The sequence below is a fragment of the Amphiura filiformis genome, chromosome 16 (genome assembly GCF_039555335.1).
Source record: "Amphiura filiformis chromosome 16, Afil_fr2py, whole genome shotgun sequence".
Taxonomy (NCBI): Eukaryota; Metazoa; Echinodermata; class Ophiuroidea; order Amphilepidida; family Amphiuridae; genus Amphiura; species Amphiura filiformis.
Window position 1 is genome coordinate 4348266 of NC_092643.1, and position 23819 is coordinate 4372084.

The following is a 23819-nucleotide window of genomic DNA, read 5'->3' on the forward strand; positions in this document are numbered from 1 at the left end:
GTGCATGCGGGCCATCATGTGCAAGTATGACTTGGCACACATTTTAAGACTGAACTTACCTTTCTTTCTAGTACTGCACAACGTCCCTTATGGAACTATCAAGCGAATTGGAATATAAATGCACAATGTAAATTCCAGCAAACCATAACACACAGTTACACCATATAAAAATGAGAATTTTGTGAAAATGTTTGGGAATATCATATAAAACAGGCCTGATATAAGGGTGCACTACACTAAATCCTTCCGCATTTGGTGTAACCCTTCATAGTTCCGGTAAAAAATAGCACCTATGCGAAATGTATCGGCGTCCCGAGGGAACCAAATTTGAGTGACTCTTGGCTGTTTTGATAAAAAAGATAGAATAGGAGCTCAACATTACATATCGGTTCAGAAAATTTTCTGAATCGAATGTGCATGGGTAATAGGCCCTCGGAACAATATCATGGCCGGAACTGGTAAGGAGGCGAGCGTGTCGGCTGAAATTCGGGATGGCGCTGTTCAGGAGTTCGTATCTTTTAAGTTTGTCTCAACTTGTCCCAAAAAATCAAATTTAAATAAAAGTTTAATCTTTATTTAAGACACTGGTTTGATCAAAATATTAAAAATGTTGTTACATGGGGTAGAAAAACAAACTTACTTTCTTGTATTTTCCCGTGTATTTCAATGGGACGATTATTTAGTGGTGTGTGCCCTTCGAAAAGTGGAATTTCCCTCCATTGATCGCCAGTAAACACAGCATGTCTACCAAGGCGCCCTCATTAAACATCAAGGGTGCATGCCACCAATTTCAATAAAAATATCTCTCGCCACTAACAGTGAACTTACCCCGGGAACTTACATAAACTTACTTTTGCATTTTATGCCTTTTTGGTGAAAAAAGGTCCAAATTTTGAAGGAAAAAAAATCCACAAAATCCGCCTCAAGTCCACTTTTTTCAAAATCTACACCCAGATAATCCTGGCTTCGGGTCTGTTTGAGTCAGTGGGGCCAATCCATGACCATGTTTGGGGGGCCGGGAGGGGGTGCCGGGCCTAATGGGGACATAAGTCGTTTTTTGGCAATTTTCCTATAGGATTTAGAGTTTTTTTCTAATTTTCAAAACGATGAGGTTGGGGGAGGGGGCATGCCTTCCTGTGCCTATGATCCTACACCACTGCCAACTGCACTTTCTTCACGGGGGAGGCTGTGACTATTAAACTGAAGGCTTTTTCATTTACGGTATACCGCCTATTTTCAAACAATACGGTATGGGTCAAATTTTAACACTGATTCTGCATATAGTTTAGTACCATGCAGTACTGAGTGGTATGAAACATATTTTTTTCCAGGGGGTGGTTTTCCAGAGCACTCCAATTCTTTTTTTTGGGGGGGGGGGAGGGGTTCAAAACTCAGAAAAATTGCATATTTGCGATTTTTGGAATTTTATTCTTGCAAAACTAGTTACAGATCCTGAGATTCGCTTTTGCCCGGGGTTGTTGCTAACGGTCCCACTGACTAGCCTATTTTTACTGAACTAGCTCCGGTAGGGGTTACGGCATGGGTACCCAGAAAATCCTTAAGGAATTCAACTTTCAAGTCGGAATGTTCAAAATATTAATACGGTAGGCCTACATCACATGAGGTAGAACAACAAAGTTACTTCTAAATACACGTAAAGGGACTGGCATTTTCTTCGGAAAGGGATGGGTCCATACTGGGGGTCATAAATTTTGGAAAGAAAAATAGAGGGGTAATAAGATTTTTGAAATGTAGGGAGTCACCGGGGGAGTCACAGTCGATGACCATAGCCTCATAGTGTGTTTATTTTATTCAAAAAGACTGATTTCAATCCAATTTTAGCCTGTTTAGGAGGTAAGGTGTATTGATGAATATTGGTGGTGGGGTCATAAAATTTTTGTTGCCGAAATAGAGGGGTCGCAATTTTATTGACGCCGATTTTTTTGTAAATTTTGGACCCCCCTCCCGAAGAAAATGCCAGTCCCTACACGGTGTATTTAGTGGGTTGCGCCCTACGCCCTATCATACTTAATTGCCCACGTGCTCTCTCTAGGGAATGGGGCGCAATGGCGAAACCCGAGTGTAAATATTTTTAGTGTAAATACAATGAAATAACGGCACTCAGAAGAACCTAAAAAAGAATAATTTCTTTTCATCCGCAAAGTAAGTACAACAAGTTTAAGTTATGAAAATGTCCAGGAAAATGTAATGCGTGATCATGTTGATGTCAGTAAGCTTAACATTCTTCATGTTCTCACAGACAATGACAGAGAATCTATGCAGGCTTTTAATAATTTAAAGCCATATTATAACATTTTTTTTTTAAATAGATTAGTATTAATTTTCAATAAAATATTAGCATTTACTGTCAGATATGTCCCCTTTTAATTTTGAGCCGAACAAGTGCATGAGGTAAAGCAAAGAAAATCAGAATTTACAACTAGCGCCAATGGCAATGCATGTCACGCCGGCGGTTGTAATATGGTACGACCCTCTGGCGTGTGTGTGTGTGTGTGTCCCGCACGCCGTGTACGTAGTACTGTGTTGACATCGCATACGCGTTCGACTAATAATAAAACTCTGATTCAGGCGGTTTATTCAAAATCTCGGATTTTGACAAACAGCACCTAAAGTCTTGATTTTTGCAGAGAATCTTTGTTTACTAAAGTACATTTATACAATCGTGTAAGAACCTGAATTTAAAATTTTTTTGAGGGCGTTCTCCTCGGCAAATGTTATGAATATGGCGTTAAATTAATTGTTAAATTAAAAGTTGTATAAACTATAAAATAGTGATACTCAAGTTAGAAGGTGCGAGTATTTTTTTCATAAGTCGCTATGACTACTGGTGCATGGGGTTTTTGCAGGCCATCATCATTTGGTATTGTGGGATTTGATTTCATACTATTGAAGGACAAAGTACTAATACCCTACATTGTCCTTCAATAGCGAGACTTAATCCCACTTCAGCTAATTTTCTCAAATTTTGTTGTCCTACTATAGAAGGATGTCCCTTAATTTGACTGGAGTAGTCTTGGTCCAAATTCTTGATGTTTGCCAGCTTTTGGCAACTTTAAATGCTATTTTCTTTGAAAGTAAACATTTACACTTAATACCTTCCAATTTTAAAGAATAGTGGACATGATTTCATTGCATTTTACAACAAATAATCTTGCTTTTCCTACTTGGAACCTTTCGCAAACTAAGATCAGGCCGGGCGTACGCAGGGGGGTGCGGGGGTGCGTCCCCCCCCCAAATTTGTGTACAAAAAGTCCCAAAATTTTTGAATTTGTGAGCGTAGCGAGCAAAACAAATCAGGTTTTTGTGAGTTTTTCATCAAAAAATGTCCAAATTTTGGAAAAAAAGGTCCACTTTTCACAAAAATGCCCATCCCCCTGGGAAAAAAGTCCACTTTTACAAAATCAGCACCCCCCCAAATGAAATCCTGTGTACGGGCCTGGCTAAGATGTACTGGCGCAAGCTAGGTCTGGGGTAAAATTACATGGAGAATACAATGGAGCTATTTAGAACATGCGCCAAAGCTTGGTTTAGTGCTGGTAGGCTGGTTTAGCGATCGTGTCTGACTATTGTAGGATTATCCTACTATTGAGGTCAACTTTGTCTGACTAGAAGTCCCACAATAGTATGATGTCCTGCAAAAAACCCATGCACCAGCACTGTATGATGAGAGCTCTCCTTAAATCTGATAGGGGTGATTTTTAGCTCTCCTTAGGGGCTGTGCAATAATTATGAGCCCTGGGGGGAGGGTAAAATTGCATTGGAGGGAGGGCAAGAAATTTGTTGGTGAGTCAAAAGGGGGGGCAAGCAATTTTTGGCAAGCCGAGAGGGGGGGACAAGCGATTTTTGGCACGCATTCATGGGGTGCCTTTTAAATAAAACGCTCTAAAAAGGCTTAGGAAAACAGTACGGAAACGCTTAAATATGCAAATTTTCCTGCTCACTGGTCACTGCGCTGCAAACATGTAGGCCTATATAGACCATTTAGCAAGGGGTGCAATTTTTGGTGAGTCAAAGGGGGGCAAGCAATTTTGGCAAGCCGAGAGGGGGGACAAGCGATTTTTGTACGCATTCATGGGGTGCCTTTTAAATAAAACGCTCTAAAAGGCTTAGGAAAACAGTAAGGAAACGCTTAAATATGCACATTTTCCTGCTCACTGGTCACTGCGCTCACAACATGTAGGCCTATATAGACCATTTGCGCAAGGGGGGCAACACATTTTTGGCAGGCCGAGAGGGGGGGCCAAGCGATTTTTGGCGGGCCGAGAGAGTGGCAAGCGATTTTTGGCTAGCCGTTTGGAAATTTTACCCCCCCTGAGGGGGCTCATAATTATTGCACAGCCCCTTAGTTGACCATTCTCTGGATTTCTCTCCTTACATTTGATTGTAAATGCTCTGAACAGCTCTCCTTTAATAAGAGAAAATAGACCAAACTCATTCATTTTATGCGCATAACGTGTTGAAATTTCAATTTTGAGGACTGTTTGAAAAAGGGGTCAATCAGTTTAGGCTGCTGCAAAAATGGGGTCATTGGGTGTAGGATTTACTAAAAATACCAAGGTCTTTTCATGGGCACATGACATATGTCAACTCAATATACATGGGAGTGCCCCGGGCTAAAAACATCAATTTGTGTCAATTTTTCTTGAGTGATCGTCAGACATCACACCATTGGCATTGTAATACTGATCAACAAATGTAGTGCTTGGCTCACATGTTCAAGAAAATACGACACCAGCGAAACTAAATTTTTCCCTGAAGCCACTTCAACGGCAACCCCAGATAAGGATGGTGGTCGATTTGTTCCAAGTCTGTTCCCGTCACACTTGTGTGATTTATGATCTTTCTCTTGTGACACGAAGGAGGGGGCATTTTCTACAGTCACCCATGGAAAACAGGGTACTGAAAAGTAGTACACCATGTCCATATGTCCATAAGGGATGGTTTGTTTACATGGCAATCATTCCTTCAGAATAGGCAATACAGATTCCAAACATATAAAACTTACCTCATATCAGTTTTAGTTGCCCCTAATAACTCCAAATTGACATGACAATTAATTCTATTTGCTCAATTTCATACCAAAATCAAGGAAAACATGGTTTTGTTATTGCAAAATAACAAGAAAATCAGAAAGGTTATCTGGTCATTTGCAGTAGGCCACTTCAGGTAATCAATATTGGTACTTGAATTGCATGACTCAGTAACTTTCTGCTCATTGTAAGAGTGATAGTGTTGTAAACTTGATTGCATAACATTAAGATTGCCAACTGACATCCTTTGTATTTGAGTTGTCTGTTGATGGTATTAGAACTGTCATGGATGTAAACATTACACAAAATGTCAACAAAACATGCTACTGCAGAACTCTATGCCTGTATGTGTGTGTCTGAGGGCCGATCTGAGGGCTGATGACACACATTCGATGGGTGTAGGCATTTTTTAGGATTAAAACTCATCTGCCATCTCTGTGACCAGTTGACCATGTGTTTGGGTCTGCTTGGAGTATGTTAACATCCTTCTGGCACTGGATGTTCCTGTATACCAGGCAGTCATTGGCAAAGAATTTATGCTGACTTGCATGAATATATGTGTTGAAAGAATATGTGACATGATCAAGGGGAATGAGTCACTTGTCGGCATTTTTCAATTAGAAGTTCTTTGCATCATTTTCTGGCAGTTTACAAATGCTACATTTTGATGCAAACCCCATCAAAATCGGACATCTAGTTACCGAGTTATCAGTTATCAATGGCTGAAACAATATAAAACAAAAGAATTTGAACACTGTTTTTGCCAATATCTCAAAAACAATATTAGCGACATCCAACTCATTCCCTTTGATCATGTCACATATGGTAAGCTCCTGGCTGCGCTTTGAACTTCCAGTCTGTTCTTTTAAAAAACAAAAGCTGAAAAAAAATCTAATTTTCTTTTAAAACTTGGTAACATAGAAGATGTGTAATTAGCTTGCACAGATTGCAAAAATTAGTCATTCGAGCTGATGAATGGCAGCTAATGGCAGCGCCGCATTTGTAGTGAGAAACTTATCTATTTATTTTACAGGTGGTGTTCTTAACCTGAGTCGCTCGGCCTATCTCGAACAACATTGCCATGCATGGCTGTTAAAGAACTATTGGATTTGCCCTACTATCATGGCAATTTCTGACACAAAGATATAGGGATGATGACGCTGTGCCTGGATCGGATCACCTCTTATTCTCCTATTCATTTATATTCATTACATGGAAACTTCAAAGCTTCTATAATCTCTGCATAGCTGAGCTCCTTCAGTTCAGGGACTATCTTTGTGGCTCTTCTCCTTTGTACTTTCTCATCTATCAATCTGTCCTTATGAAATGCAGGGTGCAAAATGACAATTGGCATATATTGTATGGGGTCTGACTCTGACCAGGGATTTAGTAATTAGTAATCAAACAATCTCTTGAAGACAATAATATCTGCCTTGTCGGCAGTATTGCATTGCCAGGCAGTTCAAACTTTAGTTTTATTTTAGTTAGGATTTCTAATATTTGCTCAAGATATTATAATATCTTGTCAATATCTCAAAATGTTTACATCACTTGCTGTCTTGCTTTGGCAGAACAAGCTGCAGTCTCTACGAATTTTCCTTTTTTATTTCTAGTAGATTCCTTGAAATTTATTGAAGCAGTTGTTTTTAGATTAACATTGCAATGTACCTTGTTGTAAGCAATTAAATTTTGATTATCTGTGTCATGTCACTAATCCCCATTTTTATTCTTGAATTTGTGTTTCCTTCTAGAGTACAAAATGGCACTCAAACACACAACAATACCAGCAGAAGCAGCCTTGGATTATACCAATCAGCTAGCCTGTGCTTTGAATGATCTACGGAAACAGAACCAGCTATGTGATATCATTATCAATGTAGGTGGCAGAGTCTTCAGCGCACATAAGGCTGTTCTTGCTGTCAGAAGTAGCTACTTCTTGGCCATGTTTACGAGTGGATTCAGCGAAGGCACTGCAAACGAGGTCAACATTGATGGGAAGCCTGAGATCTTTGAGGTCCTTTTGGAGCATGTTTACACCGGAAAGCTTACAATGACACCATTGACTGCCTATGAGATTCTTGCAATGGCAAGCTACATGCAGTTTACCGATGCTCTCAAAATTTGCAAAGAATTTATTAAAACGCAATTAAAGAAGATGTACTGGATACCAAAACCAGGTTAGAATTATCTGGTCTAGTAAATGTCATTTTGCATGGTTCATATTTCCTATACTTACTTGCAAAATCCATGCAAATATTTTAATTTTTTTGAAAAGTATGAATAGGAAATTATATGAATACCAGTATATTTTGTATACACGCACAAAACTCAACTTAATATTCCTGTATTTGTGTTGAAATCAGTTCTAAAAAAATGTTGAGTTAAAGGTCCTTGACTCAATCAACAGCCTCACCCCCGATTTATCTCATTGTTGATGAGATTTTGGTATCATATAATAGATCATATTTTTCTCATCATTCTGAAATTTGATGTTCCAAATCAATGTATTTCCAAAGAAATCATGAAAAAACATTGATTTGTGGGTAGGTCCACGACTTTCACTTCAAAGAAATCACGACATGCACAGAAATTGTGTAAGCTTACTTGTGCAAAATAAATTGACATAAAATCACTGTTTCTTTTCAAAAGAAACTGTATGTTGCAGATAACAGCACCATATACTTTCGCCTGTTGGATACATGTGTACAATTAACAGAACCACAATGTAATTTGCGCAATTTATTGGCTTGCTAATTCTGCTAATTATTCACATTTACGCTGGAAATGTTCTTGTTTTTTTTTGGGGGGGGCATGTTGCCCACTTTGGCTTGAAATACCGGCACAAAATTAACCAAAACCTGTATGTGTGTGCATCTTCCTTTTGCCCAGCTGTGTTACATGTACGTAAGTCACAATTTGTTGGGTTCATCACATAGTGATGTATCATGGTCATTTTTGCAATTTTTGTTATATAGGTTTTATATAGGTTTTAAATATTGTTCTTTTAAAATTATGCACCTTTATGATTTTCAATTTAATGAAAATTCTGTGAGGCCATGTTCTGGCCAAGATTTTTAAGTTGAAACTATAAGTTCTTTCTTTTCTTTCCTAATTATTAGATAAGATTCCAATAGGTGATATATATCGGATATCCCAACTGCCTATCTGTCAAGGGGAATTTCTGGAAAAGCGATGTGAGTCTGAAATGTGCAGCCATTTTGAGGAATTAAAGACTTCAGACGTATTCCTTGAAGCTGCAAGTGTGGAGTTCTTGAAACACTTTTTGGAGCTGACAGATCTGGCACATGCAGATAAAAATGAGAAAGAGGTTAGTTCCTGGACACTGGCTATACCAATACCAATGAAAGTGCCAAAGTTGTAACACAAAATTACATAATACAGGGGCTGTGGAATGTTTTAAAAAGTGTGTGTGCTCAGCAGGGGCTGATCTTGACCAATCAAACAAGGGGGGGCACATCAAAAGTCCCTGAAAATCCAAGTAGTGGAACAGTGCTTAATTTGCATATATACAAAATCATTTCAAAGTTGGTAAAACCTTTTTAAAAAAACCTTACCAATGTATTGCTCTCATTATAAGAATTCAGAAAAAGTATAGTTTCAGTTCTCGAGGTTAGGCAAAAAAGTCACAAAGGTCAAACTTTGGGGTCCACAGGCGTCTGCAATTGAAAAATGTTCCAATTTTAATACAACTGGTCTCAAATTATTCCTTTGACAAAAATGAATCAATATGAGAAAAGTTGCATTCTTTTGGATGTTTTGTTATGGTCAACAGGGCTCCATGGATTTTGATCTTGTATGTTATGTTACCCAGGGAATAAACCGTCTGAGATATGGCAAACTATTCTTTTTTTAAGTGTTCTTGCAGTGGAGTAATCTGAGACCATTTTTTATCAAAATCAGAGTTTTTCCATTCTTGTCCCCTGTGGAATCCAAATTTTGACATTTGCCATTTTCCCCTATAACTCCAGAACTGTACATCACAGAAAGGGCAAATTATACTTTTTCTGAATCTTTATGATGTGAGGAATACATTGGTATGTTTTTATTAAGATTTTACTATAATGAAAGACAAAGATAAAGACAATTTATCGCGTCTGACGTCATCTGTCAATCAAACTCGAACACGGTTTGTTTACAAGTGTCGTGATGATGACTTGCTGAACGCGGATTTATAACCGGGCGCCGTATTGTTAATTTTGCACCTTGAAACATGCAAACCATCTCAAAAGTTAGGTATTTATAGTAGGAAACTTTCTTAACCGAAGGCACCATGTCCACAATGCCTAGAAAAGCTGCTTTTTGCCTTGTAAAAGTACGTAATTTTTCGCCATTTGCTGCTATTCCTTTTCTCCGATCAGCACCAGATAGATCTGTCTTCCTTTTACGCGCTGATTAACCTGTGTAAACCAATCAAGGATCGTAATTGCCAGTGACATCAGACGCGATAAATTTTTTTTATCTCTGTCTTTAATTATAACTTTGAAATTTCACCCCCTGCATAAGCTGCCATTTTGGATTTATGCAAATTAGGCATAGTTCCACAACTTGGATTTTTCGGGACTTTTGAAATGTTTTATTGTGAGCTTTTAGCAGGTGGATGCATGTGAAATGGATTCTATTGCAATTAGTGGTGGGTGATTTCATACTTTGCCTGGCCTACTAGGGATGAGAGAGAAAACCTGCCTGCACACATTTTGGGCATGTTTTGACGGATAAAATCCAAGCAAAACAACTTCCAGTTGTTATTTTTCAGAATCACAAGCTTGGTTAGAAAATACTAAACAAAATACAAAATCTATATTTTGATGGACAAAAAGTGGGGATAAGGCAGAGGCTGACTTAGGTTTGTGCTTGTGTAAGGCTGCTAGCCCATCAATACATTTGCTGGCCCAGCTTTCTTACAGGAAGTGACCTGATATATTTGGAAAATCAAATTCTTAAAAACTTACTTCCTTATGGAATTATTGCCATTTTATACAGCGTGATTTTGGTAGTCTACCGTGTTTTTATGAATGATAATCATCATGATCATGTAATAAGTTGATATCAAATGAGAGATCCTATTTTTCTCATTAACATATTGAAATTAGGAGTTCCAAATCGGTGTATTTCAGAAGATATGATCAAAAACTGTTGAATTAGTCTAAAATATGGTATACCATATTTGAGACTAATTCGAAAGTTTTTTGATGATTTCTCCGGAAATATACCAATTTGGAACGCCTAATTTCAGCATGTTAATGAGAAAAATATGAGCTTTCACCTGATACCAAAATCAGCATTTTGATGGGGTAAAGTGAGGGGATGAGGTTGTCAATCAGGTTACCCACCTTTAATATTGTACTGCAAAATTATTTCAATCAACATGATTTACAGCAACTGACAATTCCATCTCCCATTTCAGGAGATATCCCCACGATCTATAGCATTTTAATCATGATGTGCTTGGTCACACTGTTCTTGGCTTCTTCTTTAGAAGGATGGGGGCAGTCAAATAAGTAACAAGAAAACGTCTCAGCTGGAATACTTCCTACTTCCCGACGCAAGTAAGCACATCCCGTAGTTCGAAAGTTGAGTGCCCCACCCCCATGTCATCTCATCCATAGGGCCAGCATTGTTGAATATTTACTGGTCCAGCATGCAAAATCTAGTGACGCGGGGCCAACGCTTAAATCCGACCCTGGGATAAGGCTACCCATCTTTAATTTGGATCTCAATATTGTTTATACTTGCAGGTTGTTGAGTTGGTTGTTAAGTGGCTCAAGTTTGATTGGGATAAAAGGTGTACTCATGCGGCAAGCCTTTTGGGAAGAGTTCGTCTTGGCCTTGTATCAGACAAAGATCTACAAGAATTGATTCATCATGACCTACTTAGCATTAAAGAGTGTCAGCAAATGCTCAAAGAAGTGCAGGAAGGGAAAAAGATGGGGCTTTCCCAGTTTGAGCTCTCTAGAAAGATGCCACAACATTTTGTTTCAAGGAGCACAATAACAGTAAGTTATGAAGATTCTATATATTTTAGCTTCTAGATTTATTTTTGTTCATATATCTTCCTCTCCGCCTTAAAATCAGCACCAAAAAAGAGGAGAGAGAAAGAGAGAGAGAAGGGGAAGGGAGAGAGAGAGGGGGGAGATGAAGTCCTGAAGTAGAATCCATCTCAAATAACCGGATGGTGAATTAGGTATCAGGGGCCCGGGGTCATAGGCGGCAATCCGAGCATACATTCCAGTCCCGGGTACCTTGTCCAAAGCATGCATCCCAACCCTTCTTGACCCTAGTCTGTGTCCCAAGCAGATACAGTCTGGGAGAAAAGAGAAAAGTAAAGGAGAGAAAAAGAAGAAAACAGAAGGGAGAAAAAAAAGAAGAGAAAAGGTAAAATTGCCTGTAATTGAGTATGTTTGAGCCTAATGAATTGGAAATCCATTCTATTATATACTAGTAGTCAGGTAATAATCAATAATAGTGTAAAAATGGAGCACGATTCATTAATCTAGCTCCAACCCAATAACCGATTAATTTCATTATTATGTCACAAATTAATCAATTCGTATTGATGATAAATTCTGTGTGATTGACTCTGTTTCTTTACTTTTTGCTTTTGCAGGCCCCTATAGCAATTATTGCTTTAAGTGATGATTTAGGCGATGCATTGACAACAATGAATAGTACATTCCATTACTTTAACAAGAAGAACAAGCGTTGGGACGACAGTTTTGAACCCTTCATGAACATAAATCATCTGCCATCGCTGATAGTGGTTGATGGGAATCTGTATGCGGTAGGTGGTAAAGAACAAATTGAAGACAAGAGTGATGAATATTGTGTGGATACTGTTTGTCAGTACATCCGTGAAAACAATCAGTGGGAAGATTTACCAAGCATGAAGAATGCTCGATGCAGTGTAGAGTTGGTGCATCTGGATGGTTTCATATATGCTTTAGGTGGGTTTGATATAGATGGTCATACTTTGAGTCATGTGGAACGGTTTGATCTTGCTAAACAAACATGGCAGGAACTTGCTTCCCTTCCGTGCGATTTTTGTTGTTTGTCAGCCATAGCATACCATGGGAACATCATCACATACTGTGAGGAACGTGTAGGTTGTCCATTATCTCGCATCCCTGATGGATTTCTATCAGTATACTCTCCAGCCCACAATACATGGCGAACTGACAAGGCCAAGGACAAACTGACAAAGGGCTCTCGTAGGGATGGACCATTACTATTTCAGCGTGAAGATCAGTTGTACAGAGTAAAATATGTAGATGTAGAACCATGGCCCAAGAGTCGACCAGTAGTCAACAAATTGAGATTTGACAGATGTGAAGCAGATGATATGACAGTCAGTATGGGTGAAGAAGTTAGCCAAGATCTGATACCAGCAAACAACGTGGGCGCTTTCCGTATAGAAGAAGAAGTTTTTGTCAGCTGCAATAGGTTAGTTATCAACACAGATATAAAGATAAGCAAAGATCAGAGTGTGAGTGTGGATCTTCAGGAATGGCGTCGGCAGTCTGTTCAACTAGATGCACGATGTAGTAATATGGTAAACTTCTCCTTTGATCCCTATCCATGGGTGTAGATCATAGGGATATATTCTCCCACTTTTTGACCTGGGGATCCTCCCACTTTCATATCATTAGGGCCTGTTACTTTTCCCTAGGTCTGTTTTGAAGAAAAAATCCTTAGACATGGGTCTCCTTTGAAAAATTTCCAGTGTTACGTGCGAAAAACACATTGAGTTCACTGAGCCAATTTTAGGCTGTGGCGTAGCGTGGGTCATCATATCGGGGGTTTCAGTTCAGTTCAGTTCCAGTTCTAGATTTAAATATCAAAAATAATATTTCTGCCCTATGTTCTATCGGGTCAATGGGCTTTCCACTGATACCAAAATCTTCATATTGATGTTGAAAAAAGTACAGGTGAGGTTGATGATTGGGCGATCCTCCTTTAAAAGTATAGAAAGGATTTATGGGTATGTATTACCTATTTATATTATTGAAATGTGTTTTTAGTGGGGTGTTTGCAGTTTGGACAAGGATGTGAATACCATTATGTGGTGGAATTGATTGTATACCGTAAAAACTTGATAATAAGCATAATGTGCTTACTATCAAGCGCTTTTGAAAACATGAAATTGTACCAAAGTCCAGAATGGGGTTGAGACACAAATTTGCAGGTTTACTTGTTCGTATATAACTATGTGTATCGATGATTTGCTCAAAACCCTTTACACTTTTGTGGAATGGCACTTCATGTTTGCATCGAGTTTTTACTGTAAATGGTGTTGAATTCTTGGATAATCAGTTTTATTTTTGGGGATGTGATGTGATCATAGATGTTATATGTTATAAAGATTACTGGTGCACGCCCTCTGGAGATGAGTGTTCTTCAGTCTTCACTTTCAATAAAGGTCTGGATTTCCAGGGTTGCTTTCTGAAAAAGACTGGCATTCCAGTGGAAATGCAATAAAATGTATAAAAAGTCATGGAATTATCTGAAATGAGCCCTCAAATTTAGATTTTTTCGATTTTTTTACTAATTTTTATTAGATTTTTCCATATTTGGACACTTTGAAAGTCTGGGTTTCCAGCAATCATAACAGGTTAAAAAGTCCAAAAATCCAAACTTCTCTATAAGGGGAGTGTGTTTATTTTCTGGAATAGCCCAATGCTCTGATAAATCCACCATCTTGATTTATCACTCATGGAGGCAGACAATGTACCTCTGGCATTTATCGCCAAAAGCCTGAAATCGACAACGATAATTTCAATGGTCATTTCAAAGGTTTGCACATAATCTTTGCATGCAGAATGCAAACTACGATGCACTTCAAATTGAAGTTTGTCAGGTGTACATACTGGTCCAATTTCTCAAAGCTTGGCTAGTGATCAGGCTAGAACTTCCCTTGTTACCAAAAATGTACATATTTTACAATTGGGATCATCGTAATGAATCATAATGTTATGAATTTGGCAGGCGTCAGAATCCGGATTCGGCTTTTGGTAAATAATGTTAAGCATGCATAATTTTTGAATTGGAGAACACAGGATCAATTCTACATAATAGAGGGCAGCATATCAATCGGAGATCAGATTTTAACAGCGTAATAAGTAATCAAAGAGGGCAGCATACAGGGCTAGCTAGTGGTGCATCACAGTACTGTCGATGATTATAACAATTAAAAAATTGATATGCCACCCTCTATATATTCAAAAATAATGAATTTACCAAAAGCCGAATTTGGCCATCTGCAAAGAAGTCAGTTGTTAAAAAACCACAATTATGACACTGTGAATCATGAATAGCACTAGCTTTAATTGAACAGAAAACTGTACTTCACAACTTATCCTGTATATTCTTTTACAAGTTCATGTAAATATTTATTTTTGTAACTTTGCATACTTGTAGTAGTATTACAAATGTAAATATATTGGATGTATTCTAACTCGTCCAATCTCATTATTTTAGTTTGTGTTATTAGATTCTTTATATAACATGTACAATATATACTTGGAACCATAAAAACACTTTGTTTTCTTAAATATTTGGTTGGTGTTTTTACCAGAGTTTGTGTTAAATAGTTTCCAAAATATTTTTTCCAAACCAAATTAGAGTATTATCTAAGTATCATTTATTATTGCTATCCATTTTTATATACTACCAATGTTTCATCTATTAAAACAAAATTCCCAAAACAGCAGTAATTGTTTTTTCTGCACTCGTTTTCTTAGTTTATCTACTACTGATAGCAGATAGTTCATCAATGCTCTATATTTACTATTGATAGCAGATAGTTCATCAATGCCCTATATCTACTACTGATAGCAGATAGTTCATCAATGCCCTATATCTACTACTGATAGCAGGTAGTTCATCAATGCCCTATATCTACTACTGATAGCAAGTAGTTCATCAATGCCCTATATCTACTACTGATAGCAGATAGTTCATCAATGCCCAATATCTACTACTGATAGCAGATAGTTCATCAATGCCCAATATCTACTACTGATAGCAGGTAGTTCATCAATGCCCTATATCTACTAGTACTACTGATAGCAGATAGTTCATCAATGCCCTATATCTACTACTGATAGCAGATAGTTCATCAATGCCCTATATATACTACTGATAGCAGATAGTTCATCAATGCCCTATATCTACTACTGATAGCAGATAGTTCATCAATGCCCTATCTACTACTGATAGCAGGTAGTTCATGAATGCCCAATATCTACTACTGATAGCAGATAGTTCATCAATGCCCTCTATCTACTACTGATAGCAGATAGTTCATCAATGCCCTATATCTACTACTGATAGCAGATAGTTCATCAATGCCCTATATCTACTACTGATAGCAGATAGTTCATCAATGCCCTATATCTACTACTGATAGCAGATAGTTCATCAATGCCCAATATCTACTACTGATAGCAGATAGTTCATCAATGCCCAATATCTACTACTGATAGCAGGTAGTTCATCAATGCCCTATATCTACTACTGATAGCAGATAGTTCATCAATGCCCTATATCTACTACTGATAGCAGATAGTTCATCAATGCCAATATCTACTACTGATAGCAGATAGTTCATCAATGCCCTCTATCTACTACTGATAGCAGATAGTTCATCAATGCCCTATATCTACTACTGATAGCAGATAGTTCATCAATGCCCAATATCTACTACTGATAGCAGATAGTTCATCAATGCCCTCTATCTACTACTGATAGCAGATAGTTCATCAATGCCCTATATCTACTACTGATAGCAGATAGTTCATCAATGCCCTCTATCTACTACTGATAGCAGATAGTTCATCAATGCCCTCTATCTACTACTGATAGCAGATAGTTCATCAATGCCCTCTATCTACTACTGATAGCAGATAGTTCATCAATGCCCTCTATCTACTACTGATAGCAGATAGTTCATCAATGCCCTCTATCTACTACTGATAGCAGATAGTTCATCAATGCCCTATATCTACTACTGATAGCAGATAGTTCATCAATGCCCTCTATCTACTGCTGATAGCAGATAGTTCATCAATGCCCTATATCTACTACTGATAGCAGGTAGTTCATCAATGCCCTCTATCTACTGCTTATAGCAAATAGTTCATCAATGTCCTCTATCTACTATTGACAGCAGGTAGTTTATCAATGCCTTATATCTACTACTGATAGCAGATAGTTCCTCAATGCGCTATCTACTACTGATAGCAGGTAGTTCCTCAATGCCCTATCTACTATTGACAGCAGGTAGTTTATCAATGCCTTATATCTACTACTGATAGCAGATAGTTCCTCAATGCGCTATCTACTACTGATAGCAGGTAGTTTATCAATTCCCTATCTACTACTGATAGCAGATAGTTTATCAATGCCATATCTACTACTGATAGCAGTAAATAGTGCAACAATTTTATATATACCAGTGAGGTCTAATGAATAAATAAATATTACATTTATCTACATATTTTTTTTCAAACCAGCATAAATTTCCACCATAATGATTCCTGGATTCAATAAGCATTTTCAATACCAGTAAAGGACCCTTTTTTAGTGAATGTAGAATATTTGATGTAACATAGCTACATTATTTAACTTATTTAATCCCCATCATTCTATTTCCAGTATCCTACGTAACATATTATCAATGTTACGTCATGAAACATTTGTTAGAACTTAAACATTACTGGGAATAGAATAAGAATAGATTAAATAACATAGATATGTTACAAATATTACGTAGAATGTTCAGAGTCTGTAACCGCCTTAATAACTAAAATGTACCCATAAGTTGAATGTTTATTGCTACCTATTAGACGATGATTGCATGGTGATTAGGGTTTGTCACGAGGACACATTACAAAAAAGGAAATTCATTTTCTACTCGGCTTGTAGTCAAGTGATTACATTTTGTGAAATTTAGGTTTATATACAAGTTAACCGGAGTGCGTAATCGTGGGAACCAATCATACACTCTCAGTGCCGATAACAAGAATTTTTCCCCAGGGGGCATGGGGGGGGCAAAGTGAATTGCAGGGGGGGGGCAAAATTGCTGCAAAAAGTGGAAAAATACATAATTTTGAGGGTTTTGCCTCAGAAGTGGGAGGGGGGGGGGCAAACTGGGGGGACAAGAAAAATATTTGGGGGGGATGCCCCTCATAGCACCGCCACTGTACTTGACCAAGTGCTAGATCTCAATTTGATATTAAAAATGCAGTGCAGCAATCTGCCAGTATATGCTTGTAAATTATTCCACAAATTAAATTACCCAAAGTCTTCCACAGAGGGAGTATGAATTTGAAATAGAATAGACAATTGGGTAACTTCCATTTGAAATACTCACTCCAGTTGTGGAAGATCAAGGAAAGTCCATAATACAGGGGGAGTATGAGTTTCAAAATGATTAACTCTGACCAATTACATATCGTCGGTCGCAACACATAGTGGCGTAGAGTGATTTTTCAAACTTTCCGTTTCACATAGTGGCGTACAGGTTTAGAGCTAGCTATTATCCTATAATAGTTATTTCTTGTTTACTATTAACGATGCAGTGTTATAGTTTGAACCTTAAACTTCAATTTCAAATGGAATCGGACCACTGAGAGATGACAGTGGGCGAGAATCGACTCAGTTACTAGTAGCATATCCTTCAAAAATGTTTTGCTCGGAGACGTATTTTGTCCTTCACGTACGCCACTATGTGTTGCGACCGACGATATAAAAACATACTCCCACTATGGAACATAATTATTTCCAAAATCTTCCACAGGGGTAGTGTGGATATCGACTGGAATAGCCCAATTTTACCACTGAAAATACCATGAAAATGCAGCCAAATTGAGAGCACAATGTAAATTGTCATTTTTACATTAAGTATGTCCATGACATTAATTATGTAAACTGTAACCATAGAAATTTCCCATTTACTGTAATTTTAAGAGCATTTATTGTATTTTTTACAGCCTGCTGCACAATATACCAGCATTCATCGGCACATTGGGTGAATTTATGTTTAGTAAAATAGGCTATTTTTCTTACAGTGTACTCGCCTATGTTAAATATTTTTTGTTCTGAACCAGTTGACTCAACTGATTTTTATTCATAAATGAGGTACTACCTCTGAGTGTTCTCCACAGATTATACTGCTACACAACTAACTATGGCAATGTGAACATAGCACCCTCATATTTTGACTTTAGGAAATCAAGTTGGTATTGAAACTGTATTCAGCATGTTTGGTATTCTTTAAAAAGTGTCATGAAAGACAATAATAATTGCTCTTATATAATAGCCTACACATACAAATAAAAATGATAAAACAAAACCTGAAACATAGCATCTCGCATCTTACTTTTTAGATCAGGTTTGGAAGTACCTGAGGAAACAAAACAACAGAACCTTTTTAGTCTTTTTTCCCTCCAAAATATATTATGGTACTTATTTTGCATAACAAGTTTGTGTACATGCTTTCGGAACTAAATATTGCAGCCTACAAATTGGTGATAAATCCAGGGGCATACCGAGCCATTGAGTCAAGTGGTGGGAAATTTCCAATTCGTCCTACTGACTCGATCACTGTTAAATTGTTTCAAGTAAGACAAATGCCTGAGAAACTGTGCACTTTTAATGCTAAATGGGTCAAAATTAGGAAAATTTTGGCCTAAAACCAGGCCAAAGAAGGGTGCACATGCCAACTTTTGCTCAATTTTGTCCCAGTATTTTGAGCCTCCCCGACCTCCTGGTTGACACACTTCTGGTCAAAATACTTATTATCAAAAAAACTTATTGTTAATTGTCTTGCATATCTCAAATTTAGTAAAATGCACATACATGCATGCTAGTTAGATGGGCATAATGGGGACTGAACATTAGTCTTAGTGTTTGCTAGAGTCTCAAAATAGGTTCACTAGAAAATTAAAAAGGGCTTACATGCACAGGGGCGTAGCAAGAGCCTTGGGCGCCCATGGACAAGAAAGAGTGCGGGCCCTTTTAGCAGGGCCGAATTTACCACTGGGCCAGAGGGGCCCCCAAAATTGTCCTGTGCATGTTCCTCTTAGCCCGACAACACCATGTTTTGCACCAAAATATGGTACAATTACGAAACTTCGCGCATATCATACTAGCCCTTCACATAGCAAAATTCACCTTCATTTTTAGATGGGCATAATGGGGACTGAACATTAGTCTTAGTGTTTGCTAGAGTCTCAAAATAGGTTCACTAGAAAAATAAAAAGGGCTCGCATGCACAGGGGCGTAGCAAGAGCCTCGGGCGCCCATGGACAAGAAACAGTGCAGGGGGGGCGCTTTTAGCAGGGCCGAATTTACCACTGGGCCAGAGGGGCCCCCAAAATTGTCCTGTGCATGTTCCTCTTAGCCCGACAACACCATGTTTTGCACCAAAATATGGTACAATTACGAAACTTCGCGCATATCATACTAGCCCTTCACATAGCAAAATTCACCTTCATTTTGGGCCAAAATGGTCTGAAAATAAAAATTTATCTTGGGCGCAAATGTCCTAGTAAGATTGGAACATGATAGGCTTATCTACCTCTAATTTGCAATGCTCTGCCACTACTCTCGATCTTATAGTAGGCCCCCAATTTGTAAACCAAACTTGGCCTCTTGAGTGCACATGCCTTCCTCATAGTGAATTTGGGGCCTCCAAATTTTAGCTTGGCCCAGGTATATAAATTTGGCCCTGGTACTTTAGCATCTCCTTAATCAGCGCTTATTTCATTTTTTCTTTTGCTTGGGGCCCCCTGAACCTCGGGGCCCATGGACTTCGTCCACCCTGTCCCCCCGCTTGCTACGCCTCTGCGCATGCATTATGTTTAGGGTACTAGCGACCCTTACGACTAGCAGACCTTAGGAGTAGAATATGTAGACCATGTATATATACACAGCAAGCCCTGTTTCTATTATTAGATAGTTTGTTTGGCAACTATAGATGTATGTCAGCTATCTGATACTATACAAACCCGATTGTGTCAATTTATTACACTTTAAGTGCATAACAAAATCAAACTTGTTTTGAGCAAAGGTAGAACCTCTAAGGGTTCTCCTGAGAGGACAACTTTAGAACCGTTTTAGAATCTTTTATTTCTTGGAGTGTTTAAGTGAGTTCATAAGATCTGATGTGAATATTTTCATGTTATATACAATAATTAAATGCAAAATAAGTTTAAAATATCTTTTGGTCTTATCTCAGAATCGATTTTAGCATCAAACCACTCATCTTGCTAGGCTGTATCACATGTCATCACTTACTCCCCATTCCAGAAAAAATACAGCACTTTTTTTGGATTAAAAAAATATTATCCTGTTTTGCCAAATGAAACATAGCTATATCCTAATCTTTTAGTTGTCCTAACTGGCAGTGTAAGTAAAATTTAATATTTGGTCAATTTTTGGAAATAGGGGCCAAAAACATGCATTTTAGGGCGTTTTTTGACCTTTTTCGTATTCTGTGACAATCAAGCCTAAAGACTTGAACAAAGACTCATTTCATTATGCATTCTTACCTTATACTCAAGATTTTGAATGCTTAGACTTGTACCAAGTCTTACAATTTTGTGACTACAATTGGACCATTCTCTCTCAAATTGCAAAAATATTAAAATTTGACTTTTATTGCCAGTTGGGGACGCACCATTAGACTTCAAGGGGTAGGAAGTTGGGGTTGGGGCAATTAAAAAAAAATTTCATGCATTTATACACTATGGGTTAGGTGGGGAAAGGTGTTTTTTTTAGTGTTGGTGGGGAAAGTTTTTATTTTGCTCATGTAGTGGGTGAAATTTCTTCCTACCCAGGGAAACAGGATAATATTTTTCTAATCCAAAAAAAATTAGTTCTGTATTTTTTTGGAATAGGGAGTAATGCTCTCTGCTCCTCTTCAAACGATGCCCAAAAATAGCAATTAGGACTAAGCATTAAAACCTCTCTGTATGTTTACCATCATGCATATTGGGCAGGTACACCAGTGCTCTTGGTGGAAGTAAGAAATTCTTGAAAGCTTTTGATGGTGGAACATCTCTAGTAGTTCTTTTAAAATTTACATGAGCTATCTAATGGATATTTTAAATATCATTGAAAGGCACCGGCTCTCTAATTAGAGGATAAAAGATAGGAATTTTTGTTTGTACTACTCTACTGTGTGATAGATGACAGGCAGGTCCAATATTTTGAGTAGTGTATGCTGGCGAGGCTACAGTAGATATTTATGCTTATTAATGAGCTTATTTGCATATTTTGCCTACATTTTCATTAATCCATTCAGCTCTAGCAATGCTATTTTAATGTGGTATACTTAGTGTTAAGCGCAGCTCAATGGGAAGGGACTCAGTATTACACTGTAACACAGAGGTAGGCACCATGCTATGGCTATTCACAGATTCTAGAAGGAAGTGTCAGAACTCCTTGAAAATGATATAGGATGTGTGTATTGATGAGAAAACCTTACTTGCCAAGTTTTAATTTTGTCCAACAAAGCGTTTTTGAGTTACGCAATTTTTTGTCATCTCAAAATCCCATTGAATTACTACAGGGAAGGGCTTTTGGCATTTTGCCAATTTCTCAAAATAGCAACATTTTTGAAAACAAAGATTTTATTAAAACTGATTTTTCTCTCCTTTATAGCAGTTGTATATGAAAGTTTTAAGTTTCATTTTGCTGCCAATATATCACAGAATAATACATACCAAGTTTATTTTCTAACTTAGTGTTACATAAGTATATATTTAACAGGAATGTTGGTACTTTTTTATGATTTTTTTATTTTTTCTAGAAACACTAAATTACCTAAATTCTAGGATTTTTTTTAGCCAACAGGAAGGGTGCTATGGTTACCAAACTTTCAGGGATGGTAAATAAGATTAATATCTAAATTCTCTCGTCAGTTTTTTCCAATTAAGTATTTCTATTTTAAGCTACAGTGTTTCTAACATTCCCTATTTTTTCAAAAAAGTAAACACTTTATCCAAAAAACCTGACGAGAGAATTCAGATATTAAGCTTATTTACCATCCCTGAAAGTTTGGTAACTATAGCTCCTTCCTAAGTGGGCAAAAAAAATCAAAAACTGTCAAAATTAAGGGAATTTTCAAAAATAAAAGAAAAACATAAGAATTTTTACAATTCTTATAAGACTCTTAAAATAGGTGGGGAAATACTTTTCTTTGTTATGTTAAAGATTTAAATGAATAGACCTGATTGATCAGACACAGGAGCTATTTTTCTGCAAGGGTGTAGTATCCGAGGCAGCTACCTTAATAAAATAGGGGCTTGATGAACTGAAATTTCAACATTTTTGATGGGTCTTCTGAACTAAAATTATAGGCTTTGGAGCTTAAAAAATCCAAAATTTTTCCAATTTCAGCTAAAGAGATATAATTGTCAGAGTTTGAGGCTCAAAGAACTGGAGCATGATCTAAATGTGGGTCTTAAGGAACTGCCGGAGAGCCTGAAAATGGACCCTTGACCGCCGCACATACCCATACCACATTTACATGTGAGTGCCCCATCAGGGCCCTTGACTCCCTTTGGAGAGATAAGTTGTGGTCTTGGCCAATTAACGGGATGATCAGACTTGAAATGTTTTTGCAAATGTCACTAGCCGTCTCGTCCATTTGGATCGCACGCTTGAAATGTAAGAAGCAGTAAGTTATTTACCACTGTCAAAAATGTACTACTTATCAGGCTAGTATAGTAGCCTTGCATAAAGATTTGAATATCCTGAGTTGTTGAGCAAACTAGGTTTTAAAAAGCACTGAGGATGATCACAATGAAAGAAAATCTGTTTTTCTACTTAGTTGTTTTCAAGTATGTCATTTGTGAAATGAAGATGTGTGCACAGGTCTGCATGAAGAAATCCTCACCTATGTTATGCAGGCTGTTTAACAGCTACTGTGTGTGCTATCCAATCCACCTTACACTCTTAAAACGATCTAATCATTTTTGAATAGAAACTTTTCAAATTTGACAAGGGAAACTATTCGGATGGGGATCTAATAGATTTCTCTTCAAAATGAACAGATTTCTTTTCAAACAGATATTCTCATCAAAATGACAAGAAACTCATCAAATTTGATAAAATTACCATGTCATTTAAAATAAGAATAGGTTCTTGTCAAAAATGAATAGGTTCTTATCAAAATAACCAAAAATGAAATCTGACAGGGGGATGTAATAGAACTTTTTCAAATTGAAATGGACAATCTTTTCAAATAATGAGTTGGAGATCTTTTCAATTTAAGACTGGGGGTCTGGATCAATTCAGCAATGTGCGGACAAAGCCAAAAATAAAGGTTCATGGAATTTGCCTAAATCTTGTGATAGGAAAGGTATTTGGGTCTAATGATTTTGTAACTTGATCAAAATTCAAAATCCCTTGTTGCCATGGTAACGGTTCTTTGAAGATTGCCACAGGGAAAGTTCATTTTTTTTTTTTACAGTTCGAAAAAGACACATTTTTCTAGCTAGCACTAATGAAATTGCTAGAAGTATGGAACAATTTAAATTGCTGCTGATAAATACCTATGTATTAGACGTTACAAAAATAGTATTGCCAGTTTTCTCACCCACCTAGAATATTGTGTAATATGCAATGCAAAATCCCTCTTTTTGCAATTTTTTCATTAGTAAAAGTGGTATAACTTTGAAATTCAATAACTCTCAAGAAGAAGTTTGCTGATTAAAGTCAGGGGTTGGATGAGAATGACTATGA

General features: G+C 37.5%; 1 protein-coding gene across 1 annotated transcript; it reads left to right on the forward strand.

Moving 5' to 3' along the window:
- The first annotated feature begins 2066 nt into the window (after positions 1-2066).
- LOC140135435 (kelch-like protein 28) lies at positions 2067-14237 on the forward strand. The gene is made up of 5 exons (XM_072156931.1): positions 2067-2163; positions 6803-7228; positions 8171-8379; positions 10808-11065; positions 11677-14237. The coding sequence occupies exons 2-5, from the start codon at positions 6811-6813 to the stop codon at positions 12652-12654; spliced, it is 1863 nt and encodes a 620-aa protein (XP_072013032.1). The 5' UTR covers positions 2067-2163; positions 6803-6810; the 3' UTR covers positions 12655-14237.
- Positions 14238-23819: the final 9582 nt, after the last annotated feature.